This window comes from Poecilia reticulata, chromosome 10 (assembly GCF_904066995.2).
Source record: "Poecilia reticulata chromosome 10, P_reticulata-male-v2, whole genome shotgun sequence".
Taxonomy (NCBI): domain Eukaryota; kingdom Metazoa; phylum Chordata; class Actinopteri; order Cyprinodontiformes; family Poeciliidae; genus Poecilia; species Poecilia reticulata.
Window position 1 is genome coordinate 7,197,800 of NC_088839.1, and position 17,659 is coordinate 7,215,458.

Consider the following 17,659-nt stretch of genomic DNA (forward strand, 5'->3'; position numbering starts at 1 on the left):
GAGTGTGAGTGTGGATTACATGCAGCAATCGGTCCACCAGAGCCTGTCTCAGTAACTGCTGGTAATATAGGTCGGCCGGTCTGGCTCGTGAACTCAATCCCACACACAGACAGGAACGCCGACTGACATATACCGACAGACTGACACACATGGAGGAACAGACAGACTGGCATATATGCAAAAGAGGACACTTACAGAATCTTATGCAAAACACACACACATACGGTCAGGCATGTACTTTTCACCCTCAGACCTAAAAGTTGATCAGTGTGAGGTTTTTGTATGTAGGGCAAACTGTCACAGACTGTCTGAACTTTGCAGACTGGGTTGGAACAAGCGGTTACTGTCAAAGTCAGACCATTACACAAGGTTAACAGATGGATGCTCATGCTAAGGATTTTAAGGCTTCTCTATGTGTCAAGTGTTGGGTTGGGGATTTGTTCAGGACTGTGCATTACAACACATCCTGCAAATACAGAGGAATACCTCGAGATTTTAGCTAACTTCCATTGGACGTTTTTACATTTTGAATTCCAGTATGTTTTTTGAAAATGTTACTCCTCTGATAAAGTAGGGAATAATTGTGAAGTGGAAGTTAGAGGACATATTTTAAGCTTTTTATTTTTTGTCTGAGAAGTGTGATGTTGACTTCTGAGTAAGAAAATGCCACCTTGATGTCTCTTTGCACGTCTAGCAACTGAAAACTTTTTTTAAAAAATAGCTAAAGTTCAGTTAGATGGTGTGGAAAATGTCTGTGAACCGAGCCAGACTTTAGAAAGGATTTAAAGGGGCAGTAACATAGGGCTCCAATCAATTTTCTATATGAAAAACACCTGGTGGGACCTAGCTCCGCCTTCGAGACGCGGCTCCTCCTCAGAGCTGCAGTTTCCAGCTTCGGCCTCAGAGCAGACCTTCTCAGCTCCTTCAGACTAGCCACAAGCAATTAGTAAACACCTGCTGGAATCGGCTGAGCTTCATAAGTAGTTTAACATCCAGTATTACCACAGAGTCTGTAATCATGTTATAAGTGAATTTATAATCACCTAAGGTATCGGATGGTTAGGAAAATAAAGTTAAAGGGAATAAAACAATAAATAAATAAAAAAAGAATAAATAAAACATGCAATTGAAAGATTTTTTTGTTTCTGTATGATTTTAATTTTATATATTAACACAAAAAAATCAGTTTATTGTTACAAGCATGTTCAGTCTCAGGCAACTTACATTTCTTGACTTGGTTTTGGCACAACACAAGAGCTGTCTCTAAGCACCAACAGTGTTCACGTATATTTGTGGTTAATGTTTAGAAAAAAAAATCTAAACCAAAACATACAGTACTATTTCAAATATTGGTCGTTCTTTCAAAATAATGAAAAAAAAAAAAAATCTGTGGTGTGTTGGATGCCAACACACTCAGAGCGGAAAGCTTTTTTTTTTTGTTTTATTTCCTACACCAAGTTCAGATTTCCAGGTTCTTGTTTAAAGAGTCTCTGAGGACATTGGTGGATTTCTTATCAGTCCTGGATCTTCAGGATGCTCCTTTTTTCCAAGTCGTTCATTTCTTTAAGAATCAAAGCGACATTGTAACGCAGCTCCTGGAATTTTGACACGGGCACCTGCATATAAAACAAAATAAATAAATCAATCAATTAAGAAGTGTCAGTGTAATCGGATGTTGTTGCTGTAATCTAATAGATCACTAGATCATATTAGTGATCTAGTTTGTGAGCAGCGGCGGCAGAAAGCGTCGATGCAGCAGGAGTGTGGCGCCCTCTGCTGGCTAAAATCAAATAAAGCAACAAGTCACTCTATCAAACAAATCTAATTTTATATCTTACCCCTTACATACAGCATTCCAACAGAAATTAAAGAGTTTTATTTAAACAAAACTCCACTATTTTGAGTGACTGGCATTTACTTCTGCTACTGGGTTTTTATGGAGACATAAAAAAATGTCACATCAATGACATTTGATTTTTTTTATTTATTTATTTTTTTGTATTTTCTGTAAAAACCATAACAGGTAGAATAGATTAGGAGAGAAAAACTATTGTTTTGGAGAGTACATGTGCTGCACTGAGCAAGTGTTACTTCAGTTATTAGCCTGTGATCCCATTATGTAACATAGACACAGGCTAACTTTAGTTTGTCGGCCCGCAGCCAGATTTCTTTAACTTACAGGCTAAATTAAGTGCAGTGCAGAACCAACAACGGACATACAGACAACAGATGATCACTTTTTGCTTTCTGAATAGCTGAATGCAACCTGGAGTTGACTGGATTTTTGCCACATTTCAGAAAATGAAAGCTGAAGAACAACTAACTTTAATCAAGAGTTAATTTAAGACTGAAAAACGTCATTTGTTTTGAACAGTTTCTGGCTTTCAGGTCAAAATGTAACCTTCCCCTCCCATCTAATGTCTTGTCAGCAAATAGATGCTTTTTAATGAAAAATTAAAGAACAGTTTTTTTGAGGTGAATCATATGCCACTTAAAAACTTGGCAAAACTAACTGAAGATGGGTTTTTTTTTTTTTTTTTTTTGACAAATTGACCTGTAAAAGTGGATTGCAAAACTATTTGTATTTTTTGAACCTCCCCAAATTTTGTTTAACTTGATGCAAAAGTTTGCACTTTGTTTTGTCGCTCTCATAAAAGCACCCATAACAAAAAATGTTGACAGTAAAAGAGAGAAAGTCTGTCTGTGTCGGGTGACCTGCTCTGTGCTTTGGAGCCGCACCGCTAAAGCTACGCTGAACGCAGCCGAAACACGTGTGGCTGAATTTTAAAACCTTCAAAGTGAGGCTGTAAGTCTGTAAAGCAGAAGAAGAAGATTTCCTCTAAGTTTTACCTGCACATGATTAACAGGAACCGACGACGTTGACTGAAATGTAAAGGGCCAAATTATCAATGAGTCTTATGAAAACACAGCGAGGAAACAAGCTAATGTTAACTGAAAAGCTCAAATAACTGCTCCGGTCCAGGTTAAAACAGTTTTGGGTTTAGTTTTATTTCATTGTGACTTTTTGTCTAATTTATTTCATTTCAATTAGTTTTTTAGAGTGTGTTTTATTAGTCATTATTAGTTAAACATTGCTTAGTTTTAGATTCATTTTTCTTAGTTGCAGTAGAAGTTTTGGTTTTTTCATACTTTAGTGATTTTGTTTTTAGACGCAAAATTTTAAAAGGTCAAAGCATTGTTCAGTGATTATGTTTACATCGATTGGGTAATGACTACACAACAGAAGATACCATTTTCAAAAAAACATATCCAGTTATTGTTGAACAACCAGTGGGGTTTGACGTTTTCTCCCAACTTTGGCCGTCGCCATTTTGCGGACTAGCAAAAAGGCTAGGAGGATTAGGAAATGCTGTAATTTGCAGACAAAATTAGCAATTTAAAAGAACACTGAAGGTAGAAAAAGCCAAAAGGTTCGACTGTGGGTGCATTTATAATGTAGTTTAAGTGTGATGTTGAAATGGAAACAGTATGAGTTGTTTCAGTACCTCGAATCGCTGGAAGCTCCCATCTGACAGCTTCAGCTGCATCAGAACGGACGGCTGCAGGGCTCTGGCCAACGAGCTGGACACACACACACACACACACGCACACACACACAGTTAAGTGATTCCATGCAGCTTTTAGCTCGTTTGTTACATTTCTGCTAAATATTTGTTATCCTTAAATGTTTATACGTTGAGATTTCACCCACAGATGATGAAAGCTAGCTACAGAGTCGTTGTCGTTACCTTGTAGAAATGGAAACGTCCACTCTCCATTTGAATTCCTCCAGCGTGGGGAGGTGAGGGTCATTCTGAGAGGAGGTAGCTTCCAGAGCCGGACGTCTGCAAACGCACAGAGGAGCGAGACGGAAAAATGCGGCTAAATTCTGAAATAAAGACGAAGGGACCCAAAACTCGATGGTTTTCGGTTTATTCCCATTTAAAGGATACAGCGTGAGACCCGATGTACAAACTTCTGAATCAAAACACAGCGAAAACCCACCTACCGATTTCCAAAAACCACACTGGAGAAATCTGTGATGAAGTCTTCTGGTATCCTAAGGACAAAAAAGAGTCTGTAAAAATCAGAAAACAGTTCAGCGATGCCTGGAGACGAGACGACGGTCCTTACCTAAGCTCTCGCAGATCTTCCTTAAAGGCCTGACCATAAAAAAAAAGAAAAACAAATAGAAAAGGTTCAGTTCATAAAAAATAGAAATATTCACCATGTAAAATTTACCTACTAAGCTAGGGATGGCAATTAAATGTAGAAACATTGAGCTTTTTCATATTTTATCACATTAAAATCACCAAGTTTAATGTATTTTCGTTTAATTGTATGCGACAGACCAACACGAAGTGGTGTATAATTGCAAAAGTGGAGGGAATTGTTGTGAAAAGTTGAAGTGTATTTACTCTGATGCCCTTTAATAAAGTCCAGGGAAACTACTGGGTTAAAGAAGGCAAATACTAAACAAAAACACACCGGATAGTTCAGGGATGGAGCATGTGTTCAAACGTTGCAGTGAGCATTCAGGACACTTTAGTGGAGAATATTTCTCAGTCAAGACAAAATAATTAATGAATGCTTTTAGATGAGCAAAGCTGACAGAGACACAGCACCAAAAAAAAACAACAGCCTTTTGGTGAAATATATACTACTTTTGTGCTGCGCTGTCACTTCAAATTCCAGTAAAAACATGTTACGGTTGTGATGAGACAGAATGGGGGGAAAGGTTGAAATAGTATGAATAGTTACCCATAATTGGCTTGAATACGATTTATCGAATAATCAATTGTATGCATTCATTCTTAATCAAATGATGTGATTCCGTAGCAGCATGTGACCTTGTGTCGCATGTTTTCTGTGTGACTGAGGTTCAGTCTGTAACACTCGCCTCCTGCTTCAGTAGGGATGCTGGGATGCGGATGGCCTCTGAGAGAACTCTGTGCATCCCCGCGATGATGTGACTGAGCCTCTCTTGCGGGATGACGCTGCTTTCAGCAATTGACTTCATCACCTCCCTGCAGTCTTTGCCCTCCAGAGCACTGACCACAACTGGACACAGAACGACAAAAAGTGATTTGTATCTTCTATGTCAAGAGTGATAAGTTGTGATGTTTATTTTAGCAACGTGTGACAACACAGTTTAATAATAAGACATTATAAGGAGCATTTTACAAATCTGAAATTTGTTTAACAAACACAGTAAGAGCTACGTTGTTTTAAACTGCCTTTTACTCATTTACCTTTGAGGAGTTTTCTAAATAACTCTTGATCCACATCCTTCAGGTTTTTCGACATTGACTCTATTTCCGGCGGTATTCTACCTCCCAAGAAGCTAGAGTCTTTTACGTTGCTTGAAGACATGGCTTAATGTGTTCTTGTTGATAAAAAATGCAGAATATTTTTGCTTGCTAATTTTTTTTAGGCTACCTAATGTTTACGTGAAAACTTCCGGCTTTAGGTCATGTGATGTAGTTTTTGCGTCTTCTCGCTCCCAGCGAAGTCTCGCGAGGACAGCTTAATTCGTCGTGAGAAAAGAAAGGATTAGCAAATGGAGATGGCATTCATGGTCGCTGTTTGAACGCTGAAAGGTTGGCGTTTTGATGTTTGTCCAAGCTTTTGTGTAACCAGTTTGGTTTGTTTACTGTTTAAAATGATTATTGTTCAGTAACAAAGTTTTTTTTAACTGTCGTTGTGTTGTTTGGTAAGCGCTACGTTGGCAGGTGAAACATTAGCTTCCAGCTAACGGTGTTAGCGGGTGTTTTTGTTGTCATAAGGTTAACGCTTTTGTTAATGTATCTTAAATAACGGTTAAAAGAAAGTTGTTCCTTATTTAGAGAAATTATCTAATGTAATTTTGCATTTTTATTTAGTGGCGTGACGGATGCCGATTTGAATGCTAGTGTAGCTTTATTGAGCAATTTCTTCGCATCTCATCAAAACTATAACCAGTTTATAGACATTATTCAGTTCATTCTGTTAGCTATGAGATGTGAATACAAAGTTTGAAGATTTAGTAATACTGTAATATATGATTCAAAAAGTTTTGCTCTTCGTATTGGATACAATAAAATCATTATTTTTTGTTTACTGTGTCTTTTTTAGCCAGTGTTTTACATGCTGACAAGGTTTAAAACTAGCTATGTTTTGAATAATAAGCTTAAAGTTATTTCCTTCAGCTCTCCCCACACAATTTTCTTCTTCTTGTCAAGAATTTGCATTGAGATCCAAAGTAAATATGATTAAAAAAAATAAATAATAAATTTTTCAAAATGAGCGGAGTCAAATGTCAAAGATTAGAAAAGCACTTATCAGGCTTTTTTTCTTACCCCAGTACCCATTATGACTGATTCTGTAGTGACGATAATAAGCCTCAGGTGCTTTGCTAGAGTAAATGTTGTCAAATACAACTGGAGGTAAAATTATTACAAGACTACTTTCATTTTTTATGTGATTTTTAAAACTTTAACCAAATGAAGTGCATGCTGTTTGGTTTATTCGCTTCTATTGACCAAAAATGGCAAGAGTTCCTAGTCATGATATGTTTACTAAATGGGAATAAAAACATATTTTTTCTCAGTATTTGACCTTTTGTTACCAATCAGGTTTTGATCTTTGATTGGTACCTCATCACCCCCAAAAAATTACTTAAATCTGTAAAAATTCCTGATCCTCCAATCAACCACTTGGTCTTTTTAAAATGGTTCACTCCCACATGAAAGTCAGAACAGGACCGACTGGTGTCTTCACAGCCAAAACGGGGTTTGCTCACGTTTGTGTCGTTTGCGTCAGGTGCAGCGCAGAAAGTCGGCCATGTCTGAATCTCTGTACGAGAAGTTTCTGGCCCCAGAGGAGCCGTTCCCTCTCCTCTCCCAAAGAGCCAACCTCAGCGATGTGGGAACACTGGACGTCAGCGAGTTCAGCTGTCAGCTCTCGTCTTGTCACAGAACAGACCCTCTACACCGTTTCCACAGCAACAGGTGAGGAGAAAGCGTATTTCTGTACGCGGAGACGTCTCTGCTGCCTGCCAATCACAGCACAATGTTAAATCACAAAACGGTCACGATTACTAAGACAGTTCCAGTAGATGAAAGTCTATGGTTTATAAACATTCATCTAGGTCTCCCTGGATACGCAATAACTCAATTAATCTTATAAATTAAATCGACATAAATTATTTCCATTTGTATGATTTATCGTTTTTCTCTTTTCTCTCTTTCTACCAAAAACTGGATGACAAACGTCTTCAGTCTGCTGTTTTGGTCTCAACCAGCTCTTTCTTTGAAGGATAGTTTTGTTTACAGAGACTTTATAGTTGACTTTAGTTGTTGTTTCTGCTGTTTTGTGTGTTTACTTTGGATATTTAAAACGTCTTCCAGTTCCATTGTTAAATATTCATTAGAATTTAAAGTTTATTCATCTTTGACAAAGTGTTCTTGCATTATTATGCCATTACTACTATATTACTTAAAAATTAGCTCAAAACAGCAATATTTGGGATATATGGGACAATTTATCATCCAGAAATATTGGTTATCATGTCAGGCCTGGTTATGTTTAATCTGATTTAGTAACAATGGAAGAAATGACAAAATTCTACAAACTCAACCAGAAAGTCTTAGAAAACATGGACCGTCGTTTAAGCTCCTCCCCCTGCCGACTTCACATCCACAGATTTCTTCGAGAAAGTTTTGCCTGAATCAAATACTGAACTCATCCCTCAACTGGCGTTTTTTTTTTATTTTTTAAATCAAACTATTGATACAATTTAAAAGAGCAATCTGGACAAGATGCTACTGCAGAATTACAGGCCAATCTCTAAAACTCCATTCATCATCATGATCACTGAAACCACTGTGCATCACCAGACTCAGACCAAAACATGCAGTTTTTATTATCCTCTAATCTGGAACAAACCGGCAAAGCTCCTAAAACACTGATTTCCTTTAAATCGCGGTTAAAAACCTTTTTGTTTACAGTTGCATTGGATTCATTTCAACTGAACATCATAAATTATCTGGTTTTTTTCACTCAGTCACCACTTCCTTTTATTTTTACGCTGCTTACTCATTTGCTGTTTTATTTTCTTTTTAATCATGCAAAACACTGATGACTGATAATGAGTTACAACATTTAATTTCATAATAAGGCATTTTTGAATTTTAATTTGAAATGCCTTGTTGCTGAAAAAGTGTTATATAAAACCAAACAGCTCTTCTCTATTTAGTGAAGAGCTGTTTAATCCTGAAGTTAAACAAATATTTTGTTTGTTTTATCTTTGCTCTTTATCTTCTCATCGAATCTCTAGTTTCTCTAGTTTGCACCAAAGTTTTTGCTCTATTTTTACCACAGTTTGCTTTTAACCAGAATGTAAAGAAACCATGAAGTGACATTCAGCAGTGAGCCTCACACAGCGAATTATGTTTCTTGTTGCGTTTTTTTAAATGTAGCTTCAGTCGTTCCAGCTGCATCCACTGGGTTAGCTTCTTTAAATTGATACACAATAGTAACGACCTAACAGTTACTGCTTAAAGATGGTATACAACAATTTTCATTAAGTGGTTTATCACACAAACTTTGGTCAGACATATTCTTTGATTTGGCTGCTTCTTGTTTTGATTTTAAGCGGACTTTGATCAGGTCGACTCCATTTTATGTGGAATTATTTTTGATTCTTATAGTTTGTCAATTGGCATGTAAACAAACACAAACACCAACATGTAGCAGTGATGTAGCAGTGAGGCCTGCTGACAACCGTCAATAAACATCTCATTACATAACATGGCTGACGCGTGTTAGTATGATGTCATCTGGCGTTATTGGTTCTTGGGAAGAAAAGCCTTTATGATCAAAACACAGTAGAAGGGCAAATTAGAGACATGATGACTGTTAAAATTAATGAAAAGGTTTCATGTACTGAGCTCCTGGGAGAAACTCCTGGTTAACAGACGAGCCGATGGGAGAATAAATGTAGATTTTCTTCAGATGAGGAATTTAAAGGCTGCTTCTTTTATCTTACTTTATTTGCATTATTATTAGATGTTTGGTCAAGGTATGTCTATGCATGTCTGGAAATAAATCTGATCTGTTTCTGAAAAACGGATCACTATAAAAGGGCTTCATAACGATCCATATCAGTAATTATTGATTAAATATCTGAAACGCAGCCAAACTGGTGGTGTTTCATTTCCTGTTTTATGCAGGTTTCCCGCCACGTTGTTCTTTTATTTTAAAGTATTTATGAGTCACGGTGGGGAACCAGACACTGCTGCTGCACCAGTTACTCAACAGGTTGTTGCTAGGTAACCAAAACCGTGAGTTAGTTGACGCCACCAACCTCAAGATTTCCCCCAGAAAACTTGCTAAGCCCGGTGGCTGGGCAATAGGGCGGTCATTCATCCAGCGGCCCGTCGTGTTTTTGAGCTAAAAAATGTTTAAAGTTGACAGAAAACTTGAAAATATCACTTGATAATTATGTGTTATTGAAAGATTGGAAGATTAATACCAGAACATTAACTATAAAGTCTTAAAAAATGCAAACATTTGAAAAAGACTTAAATAAACAGACAATTCTTAGCCTGGTGGGGACACAAGTAAAACCTGGTGGCCCGCCAGGCTTATAATACACTGGGGGAAACCCTGAACTTTGCATAGCTAGCAGTGAGAGGTTGAACAGTTAGAGGCTTTCCACTGCCTACATCTCCCAGAATGCTGTGTGGTTTTGGATTGGAGTTCAAGAAAATTCTTGACCATTCCGTCAGATGTATTATTGATCCATATTGATCATGATTCTATTCTGATACATGTTTGTTTTGTTGGACTTCTATAACTAAACTAATGAATGAAGCAATAGTGAACCAATTTTCAAACTGTTTGCGTCTCGTTTAGCATGTTCTCTGCGTTATAAGCTGACGCCTTATCGGAAGCTTGTTGTGTCAGAACCCGTGTTGCATTGTGACCGTCTGCTGGTTGCAGGTGGAACCTCACTTCCTGTGGGACCAGCGTAGCCAGCTCAGAGTGCAGCGAGGAGCTCTTCTCCTCCGTGTCGGTCGGCGATCAGGACGACTGCTACTCCCTGCTGGACGACCAGGAACTGACGTCCCTGGATCTGTTTCCGGAGGGCAGCGTCTGCAGCGACGTCTCCTCCTCCATCAGCACGTACTGGGACTGGTCCGACAGCGAATTTGAGTGGCAGGTGGGCTTTCAGGAGGCCCCTCCCTCTCTATCAGGGTAGATATTTATTTTTAGGTTTTCTTTACATTTCTGCATGGATCTTTTTGCTTTTCTCACCAGTTGCCGGGAAGCGACATCGCCAGCGGCAGTGACGTCCTCTCCGACATAATCCCAAGCGTGCCGAGTTCACCATGTCTGTTCTCCAAGAGGAAACCGAAATCTCACACCCACCGCAACCTGGACGAGCTGCCCTGGAGCGCCATGACCAACGATGAGCAGGTAGGACAAGAAACGCAAAACTGTTGTCAGTCGAAACAAAAAGCTAACCGCGCGCTTCCTGGGTCCCTTCCAGGTGGAGTACATAGAGTATTTGAGTCGGAAGGTGAGCACAGAGATGGGCCTGAGGGAGCAGCTGGACATCATCAAGATCATCGACCCGTGCGCTCAGATCTCTCCCACCGACAGCGAGTTCATCATCGAGCTAAACTGCCTCACCGACGAGAAGCTCAAACAGGTGAGCCGCGCTCTGAAGCACCACAGAGTTCCCAAAAATACAAGGTTTAGGTGATTTAAAGCTTTTAAAAGTGCTGGGTTTCTGTATAAAGTCCTTGATATTTTGTAATGAAGTTCAATCAAACGTTTGATTCAAAGTGTAGATTTGAAAAACGTTACTTTCAGATGGAATCAGATATTTTCATACACGTAATAAAAATGCATCTTTTTTTTCTTGCTTTCTGAAGTTCAGTCAGGCTAAACTTTCCTTGTTGTAGGTTTGTTAGAATTACTAAAATTATTTCTATTTGCTAAATGCCAGAAAACTTAGCAAGAACGTTTTTAGAGATTTTTTTTGTGTAACTTTAAAAAAAAATGCGTTTAAAGCATTTAATTTGAGAAGGAAAGTCAGTTAACTTAACCCGATTTGTTTGGATTGTTTCGCTGTAATAAATGTTTATTATTCCTAATGGATCAACGACTAATCGATCTGTGTATCTGAAATAAATGATGACTTGCATTTTTCATGTTAAAGTTATTGAAATGGGAGGATTTTTTTTGTCAAATTACCGTTTTGTTCTCAGACCAGTCAGGTTCATGAGGTGAGTGTGAAACGTATCAAAACATAAGCACTACCAAAACAGTGTTATTAATAAGGGTAATAAAGGACATCATGTAATAGTTAATCTGTATTGTTTTTATCTCCAGAGTTCAGAGCTGGAAAAGTTAGAAAACTCTTGAAAATTGAAATAATAGGCTTGAGTTTTTATTTTCAATAAAAAAAGATGATATAAGCAGTTTAATAGAGACGATTTAGTCCGTTTCATTCCCAAGTCGTTCCCTCCACCTCTAACTTAATGCATAGAGGGACATTATTTTGTTTCTTTTTGGCTTTTCTGTACAAAATGACCTCAAAATGCTGATTCCCCCCCCCCCCTTTGCCGGTTTCAGGTGCGGAGCTACATCAGGGAGCACAGTCCCCGGCTGAGAGCCAGCAGCACCAGGGAGGGCTGGAAGAGGAGCAGCCACAGCAGCGCCAGCACCGGGGGGGTGAGCGGCATCAGCAGCAGCAACGCCAGCATGGTCAGCTCCGCCAGCTCTTCCACGGGCTCCACAGCCTCCAACTCTGTGGCCGGTGAGACCCAGAAACAAACATGGCCGACTTGAACTCTCTGTTTCCTCTTGTTCCGGTTTTTCCTAAACAGATTTAACTGGACGGGTCAAAGCCGTTCCAGTTCATTTAGAGCTTCTTGCTCTTTCCCGGTAACAGTTTGCGTTGCGTTCCAGGTGGCACCGCCTCAGCCTGCAGCGGGAGCAACATCAGCAGAGCTCACAGCGACGGAAACCTGTCGAGCGCCGCCGAACGCATCCGAGACTCTAAAGTATGAAGCTTTTCCTGGTTTTCTGATACTGGTGTCGTGCTCCTCACAAGGTTTCACACTTTGTCATGTCGTACACAAATCTGAAGTAGTGAGGAAGTGTGAAATGGAAGGAAAATATTTCTATTACAAATCAAAATCTGAAACGAGTGCTCATGAAATCTGAGTAAAATACATGAGTCTGTGGTTTACAGCAGTGCAAAATGTGAGAAGGGGACACACTGTATGTGACCATTTTACTTCTAAAGTGTAATAACTATTGTATAAAGTAAAAGTTCAACCAAGAAATCTGCTTCTGTCCGAGATGAGATGGAGATATCTCAAAAAACAATACATGAATGTTTATTACATTTTTATTTCTTTTTTATGTAAAATAAAATCTTGGTATTACACAGGCAACCTTAAAAAGTCTTATATTCACATATCTAAATTCAAGGCCTTAAAATGTCTTAAATTCATTAGAGATGTAAGTTGGATTTAATATGTTAATCACAGGTCTTAAATGTTTTCGTGACAGAAATATTTGCTCTTATATTCAAGGTAGTTTATTTTTTCTTGATGTTTCAGGCAAATGTTTGAGTCGCACACAGGCATCTTCATTACGCCCTTACTATAGACTTGAGGCTACGCTAACTAGCTGCTAATTAACCCTTGCTAGAAAGCAAGTATTGAGTATAGCATGGGTTAGTGTAAATTTGTTGTCTGTTTCCAACTGTATGATCCTAATTGCGTTCTTGCCAAATAAGCTTGACACTACTAAATAAACATTAGATTTTCTTTTGTAAATTTCTGTTGTGCCACAGGTCTTAAATTCCATTCATAATGCCTTTGAAAAGGTCTTAGAAAGTCTTAAATTTGAGTTTGCGAAACCTTGCAGAAACCCTGTTACTAGTGGTGGACATTTATCCACCATTAGTATTATCCATTTATCATTATTTATTGTGAAAATTTCATTTAAGAATTTTGATTTGTTTTTGATGAATTTGCTCTATTGTTAAAAAAACCAAAACTGACATTATTGGAATTATTTTCACTATTTTCTTCACTGTTACAAAAATATCAGTAAATTTGAAAACATGATTAAAGTTGACAGTTTAGTGGCATAAATCACATAAAACCAAGTTAAAATATGAACTTTTTTCAAAAGCAGCACTTGTGTTTGTGGTACTGTGAATGCTAGAAATCCTAAAAATTCTGTAATAAATTTTTAAATGATAATTTCTACCATTATAACAATAGTACCACAAAATATATTGATACAGTTGTAAATCCAGTCCGATGTTAGTTATAGTTGCAAGGTTTCCCCCAGAAAACTTGCCAAGCCCGGTGCTTGGGTGGTAGGCCGGTCATTCATCCAGCGGCCCCGTCGTGTTTTTGAGTTAAAAAAGGCTTAAAGTTGACAGGAAATTTGAAAATATCATTTGTTATCAAAAGATTGGAAGATTAATGCCTGAACACCAACTAAAAAGTCTTAAAAAATGCAAACATTTAAAAAATAAATAAATAAGCAATGCTTGGCATGGTGGTGGCACAAGTAAAGCCTGGCGACCCGCCAGGCTTGTAATACACTGGGGGAACCCTGAATTGCTGATCTTTTTCCCCCGTATTTTTTTACGTTTCTGTTGATATTTTTGTTGAGCTGTCTTTTCTCAAGAGCTCCAAAATGTCCCAATCAAATGAAACATGCAGTTAAACCTAAAGTTTAAACCTAAATCTGCCAGGAATATGAATAATTCTGTACTCATGTGTATAGAAACGTGCTGTAGCAATTTGTGATTGTGAATTTTTTTTATCTTTATCTTATTTACCTCCTTGCTCCAGAAGCGATCAAAGCAGCGGAAGCTCCAGCAGAAAGCGCTCCGTAAGCGTCAGCTGAAGGAGCAGCGGCAGGCGCGTAAGGAGCGCCTGAGTGGCCTCTTCCTGAACGAGGAGGTGCTGTCGCTACGGGTGACGGAGGAGGACGACCACGGGGACGACCTGGACATACTGATGTGACACCAGTGAACCAATCAGTGCTCCCTCTAGGCCTGCAAGCTTTCCGCCTAACCCGACGCGTTTCATCCCAGTTCGTGCGCTTGGCAGTGTTTCGCTTCCAGTGGCCTGCGACTTTAGCTCGACATGCTAGTGCTTCTACTGCAACGCTGTAATAACGCTGCTGACGCTTTGGGAAAATACCGATCTTGGTTTAGCCTGCTTAGCACCACAGGTTAGCTGACACACCGCTAGCAACAAGAGGACTGCTGCTTAGAGAAGCTTTTATCAGCTGATGCTACTAGAACTACGACAGACAGGAGGGCAGATCAGGAATCACTGTTGTTTTGTTTTTGTTTTTTTTCTACAAAATGCTCAATGAAAACATTTCCCTAATTTTTCTCTTCTTCAACATATTTGAAGTTGCAGTAAGTAACTTTTTAAATGTTTTTTTACGTATTTGTCAAAACTGTCGCTGTGTCGTGACAATATGCTGTGAGACAGATAATGTGTGAAAAAAATCAAGCTCCACCCACCAGCTGCAAAAAAAACAACCAATTGGAGGCTGGAGGAGGGTCTTATTGCTGTCAATCAAGCCTGCGTATGCACTTGGTAAATGTTCAAATGGCGGAAACTTTTTTTTTTAAACAATAAACTTCATAACATAAAAAACATACAAACGTAACGGCAACGACCGTTTTACATTGAACATTCTTTTCAGATAATGTCTTAAATATTCCCCACTGACTAATAATACACTTAGCAAATGTATAAGCAATTGGGTTAGCAAACTGAGCAAACCCAGTAAAACTAAGTTAGAAATAAAAATAAAACTTAGGGTTAGCACAGAAATAACGTGCTGTGACAGGGAAAACAGTTTATCCACCACCATTAAAAGCCATGCTAACTAACGTTAGCATTAGCAATCAAAATTAACAAACAAAAAATCAAACAGTAAAAGTTTGAAAAATAAAAATAGCATGTGAAGTTTATAGCAGAGAAACAACTTACCGTTACAGGAAAACCATTTATCTGCTGTCATCGATGACCATGCTAACTAATGATAGCATTCATGACAGAATGCAAAGGGGAGCTGTAAGCAGCATGTATACAAGATTGATTGACAGTGCTAAGACCCTCCTCCTGGTCCTGATTGGTTGTTTCTGAGTGGTGTATTTCTGCAGTTAGTGCTGGAGGAAAATGCAGAAGAGTTAAAAAAAATTTCACAGGTTATGTGTCTCATATTGTCATGACATACTAACAGTTTTATCAAATATGTCAAAACATTTTTATAAAAGCTCCACACTTGCAGCTTTAAATCACGTCTTTAAACGACATGCAGCAGCAAACAATACATTTCTGCACCATGTTTTGTGACATGAATACAGACAGACTGCAGTCTGGGTTCAACTTACTGTACGTGTGGACGGTCTCTGTTTTCTATTTCCATTTTCTTCAGCCTTCGTTCTGTCAGAGCTGAAATCAAAACGGTTCTTCATTCCAGAGGTCTCAAAGGAAGTGAGCTGGTCTGTCTTTCTCTCCGCTGAGGCGCTGCAGCCTCATTTTCACCAAGGCTTAGAGGGAGCACTGAAACCCTGCATGTTTGAACCGCTCTCCCCCCACGGGCCAGGAATTAGTTCATTTGATATCCTACATTTACTAAAACGGCTCATACTTCTTGTAAATAGTAACACTAGCATCCTGCTTTGGTGGCGGCTTCAGCTCAGTTTGTTTTGGGTAAAGTTATTGGTTATCACAGCTTCTAGTGTTTATATTTGTCCCTTATTATGCTTTTGTTTTCGATTTTGTGGCGTTTCATCGCATTCTGAAACTCAGACGTTTGTTTCTGGGTGAGCGCACTCAATGATTTGAGTCTAAAATGCCAGCAGACATAAAATCGTATTCTCCTACTTTTTCCACATTTCAGCTCAACTAAATGTTGACGCGGCGCCACAAAAACAGCCTCTTTGGAAAACTGAAGCTATTGTTTTAATTTTTCTAGATTTAGCCGCTTTGTGTTTGTTTTTTTTTTGTTGTTTCTCTCTGTTACGTTGTGACTCTTTCACTCCTCCTGAGCTGTAAGGTGTTTAAACCACTGCAGTTACTGGCACAAACGTCTGCTGTTTGTCATATAGTTGAAATGTTACTGTTCATATATATAAAGATATAAATTACAGCCGTTATGTTTTAAAAACAGGTTTATGTCTTCTGTAGCATTGGAAAATATTAAGATTCTATTTTGGAAATTGAAATAATTTTGAAACAAATGTGATTTAAAATGAAAAGAAGTTTGTGTGAATAAGGTACCAAGAACTGCTAAAAAATAAATGAGCTTAAAATCAAAGTCTGAGTGGAGTCATTGCTGTTTAACTACTGGAGTTGGAGTAAGTTGTTTTTTTTTTACAAGAAAAAAATTATTTTTGTATTTAAAAAAAATTTGCCTTCTGACAAACAATTTTCCATTATAAAAATAGGTATGTTACGGTTGAAATAATTTTACTTTGGACAACCCTACATTGTTCAAAATGTGCTGAGTAGATGACAATAAGGGGTATTTTAATGTTTGTAATAATCACTAATTTTGGGGTGTAGTTTAAATACTTTATAAACACTCTGCAAGAATCACTATATTTGAAGGATAAAACGTCTTAATTTAACAAGAAGGGAGAAGAGAACAAGAAGGGAGTGAGAAGATGTACAGGTCCTTCTAAAAAAATGTGCATATTGTGATAAAGTTCATTATTTTCCATAATGTAATGATAAAAATTAAACCTTCATATATTTTAGATTCATTGCACACCAACTGAAATATTTCAGGTCTTTTATTGTTTTAATACTGATGATTTTGGCATACAGCTCATGAAAACCCAAAATCCCTGTCTCAAAAAATTAGCATATCATGAAAAGGTTCTCTGAACGAGCAGTTAGCCTGATCATCTGAATCAACAAAGTAACTCTAAACACCTGCAAAAGATTCCTGAGGGTTTTAAAAACTCCCAGCTTGGTTCATTACTCAAAACCGCAATCATGGGTAAGACTGCTGACCTGACTGCTGTCCAGAAGGCCATCATTGACGTCCTCAAGCAAGAGGGTAAAACACAGAAAGACATTTCTGAACCAATAGGCTGTTCCCAGAGTGCTGTATCAAGGCACCTCAGTGGGAAGGAAAAAGTGTGGCAGAAAACGCTGCACAACGAGAAGAGGTGACCAGACCCTGAGGAATATGTGGAGAAGGGCCGATTCCAGACCTTGGGGGAAGCAGTGGACTGAGTCTGGAGTAGAAACATCCAGAGCCACTGTGCTCAGGCGTGTGCAGGAAATGGGCTACAGGTGCCGCATTCCCCAGGTCAAAGGTCAAGCCACTTTTGAACCAGAAACAGCGGCAAAAGCGTCTGACCTGGGCTAGAGAGAAGCAGCACTGGACTGTTGCTCAGTGGTCCAAAGTACTTTTTTCGGATGAAAGCAAATTTTGCATGTCATTCGGAAATCAAGTTGCCAGAGTCTGGAGGAAGACTGGGGAGAAGGAAATGCCAAAAGGCCACAAGTCCAGTGTCAAGTACCCACAGTCAGTGATGGTCTGAGGAGCCATGTCAGCTGCTGGTGTTGGTCCACTGTGTTTTATCAAGGGCAGGTCA

General features: G+C 38.6%; 2 protein-coding genes across 2 annotated transcripts; one reads left to right on the top strand and one right to left on the bottom strand.

Annotated features, from left to right (window-relative positions):
* Positions 1–1,133: 1,133 nt before the first annotated feature.
* Positions 1,134–5,485, bottom strand: commd5 (COMM domain containing 5). The gene is made up of 7 exons (XM_008419795.3): positions 5,253–5,485; positions 4,901–5,061; positions 4,135–4,163; positions 4,010–4,060; positions 3,750–3,845; positions 3,507–3,582; positions 1,134–1,616 (listed from the first exon to the last, which is right to left on the bottom strand). The coding sequence occupies exons 1-7, from the start codon at positions 5,371–5,373 to the stop codon at positions 1,515–1,517; spliced, it is 636 nt and encodes a 211-aa protein (XP_008418017.2). The 5' UTR covers positions 5,374–5,485; the 3' UTR covers positions 1,134–1,514.
* A 10-nt stretch (positions 5,486–5,495) lies between these two features.
* On the top strand, positions 5,496–16,368 carry fam199x (family with sequence similarity 199, X-linked). Its single transcript, XM_008419796.2, has 8 exons — positions 5,496–5,600; positions 6,802–6,989; positions 9,985–10,204; positions 10,303–10,461; positions 10,535–10,696; positions 11,626–11,809; positions 11,962–12,056; positions 13,875–16,368. The coding sequence occupies exons 2-8, from the start codon at positions 6,823–6,825 to the stop codon at positions 14,046–14,048; spliced, it is 1,161 nt and encodes a 386-aa protein (XP_008418018.1). The 5' UTR covers positions 5,496–5,600; positions 6,802–6,822; the 3' UTR covers positions 14,049–16,368.
* Positions 16,369–17,659: the final 1,291 nt, after the last annotated feature.

Bases quoted from the DNA above. Each gene is read 5' to 3' on its own strand.
- commd5 (XM_008419795.3), bottom strand. From the start codon at position 5,373: ATGTCTTCAAGCAACGTAAAAGACTCTAGCTTCTTGGGAGGTAGAATA. The intron at 3,583-3,749 runs GTAACGACAACG...GTGTGTGTCCAG, and splicing joins GACGTTTCCATTTCTACAAG to CTCGTTGGCCAGAGCCCTGC. The intron at 1,617-3,506 runs GTACTGAAACAA...TTTTATATGCAG, and splicing joins GGAGCTTCCAGCGATTCGAG to GTGCCCGTGTCAAAATTCCA.
- fam199x (XM_008419796.2), top strand. From the start codon at position 6,823: ATGTCTGAATCTCTGTACGAGAAGTTTCTGGCCCCAGAGGAGCCGTTC. The intron at 10,462-10,534 runs GTAGGACAAGAA...GGTCCCTTCCAG, and splicing joins CCATGACCAACGATGAGCAG to GTGGAGTACATAGAGTATTT. The intron at 12,057-13,874 runs GTATGAAGCTTT...TCCTTGCTCCAG, and splicing joins AACGCATCCGAGACTCTAAA to AAGCGATCAAAGCAGCGGAA.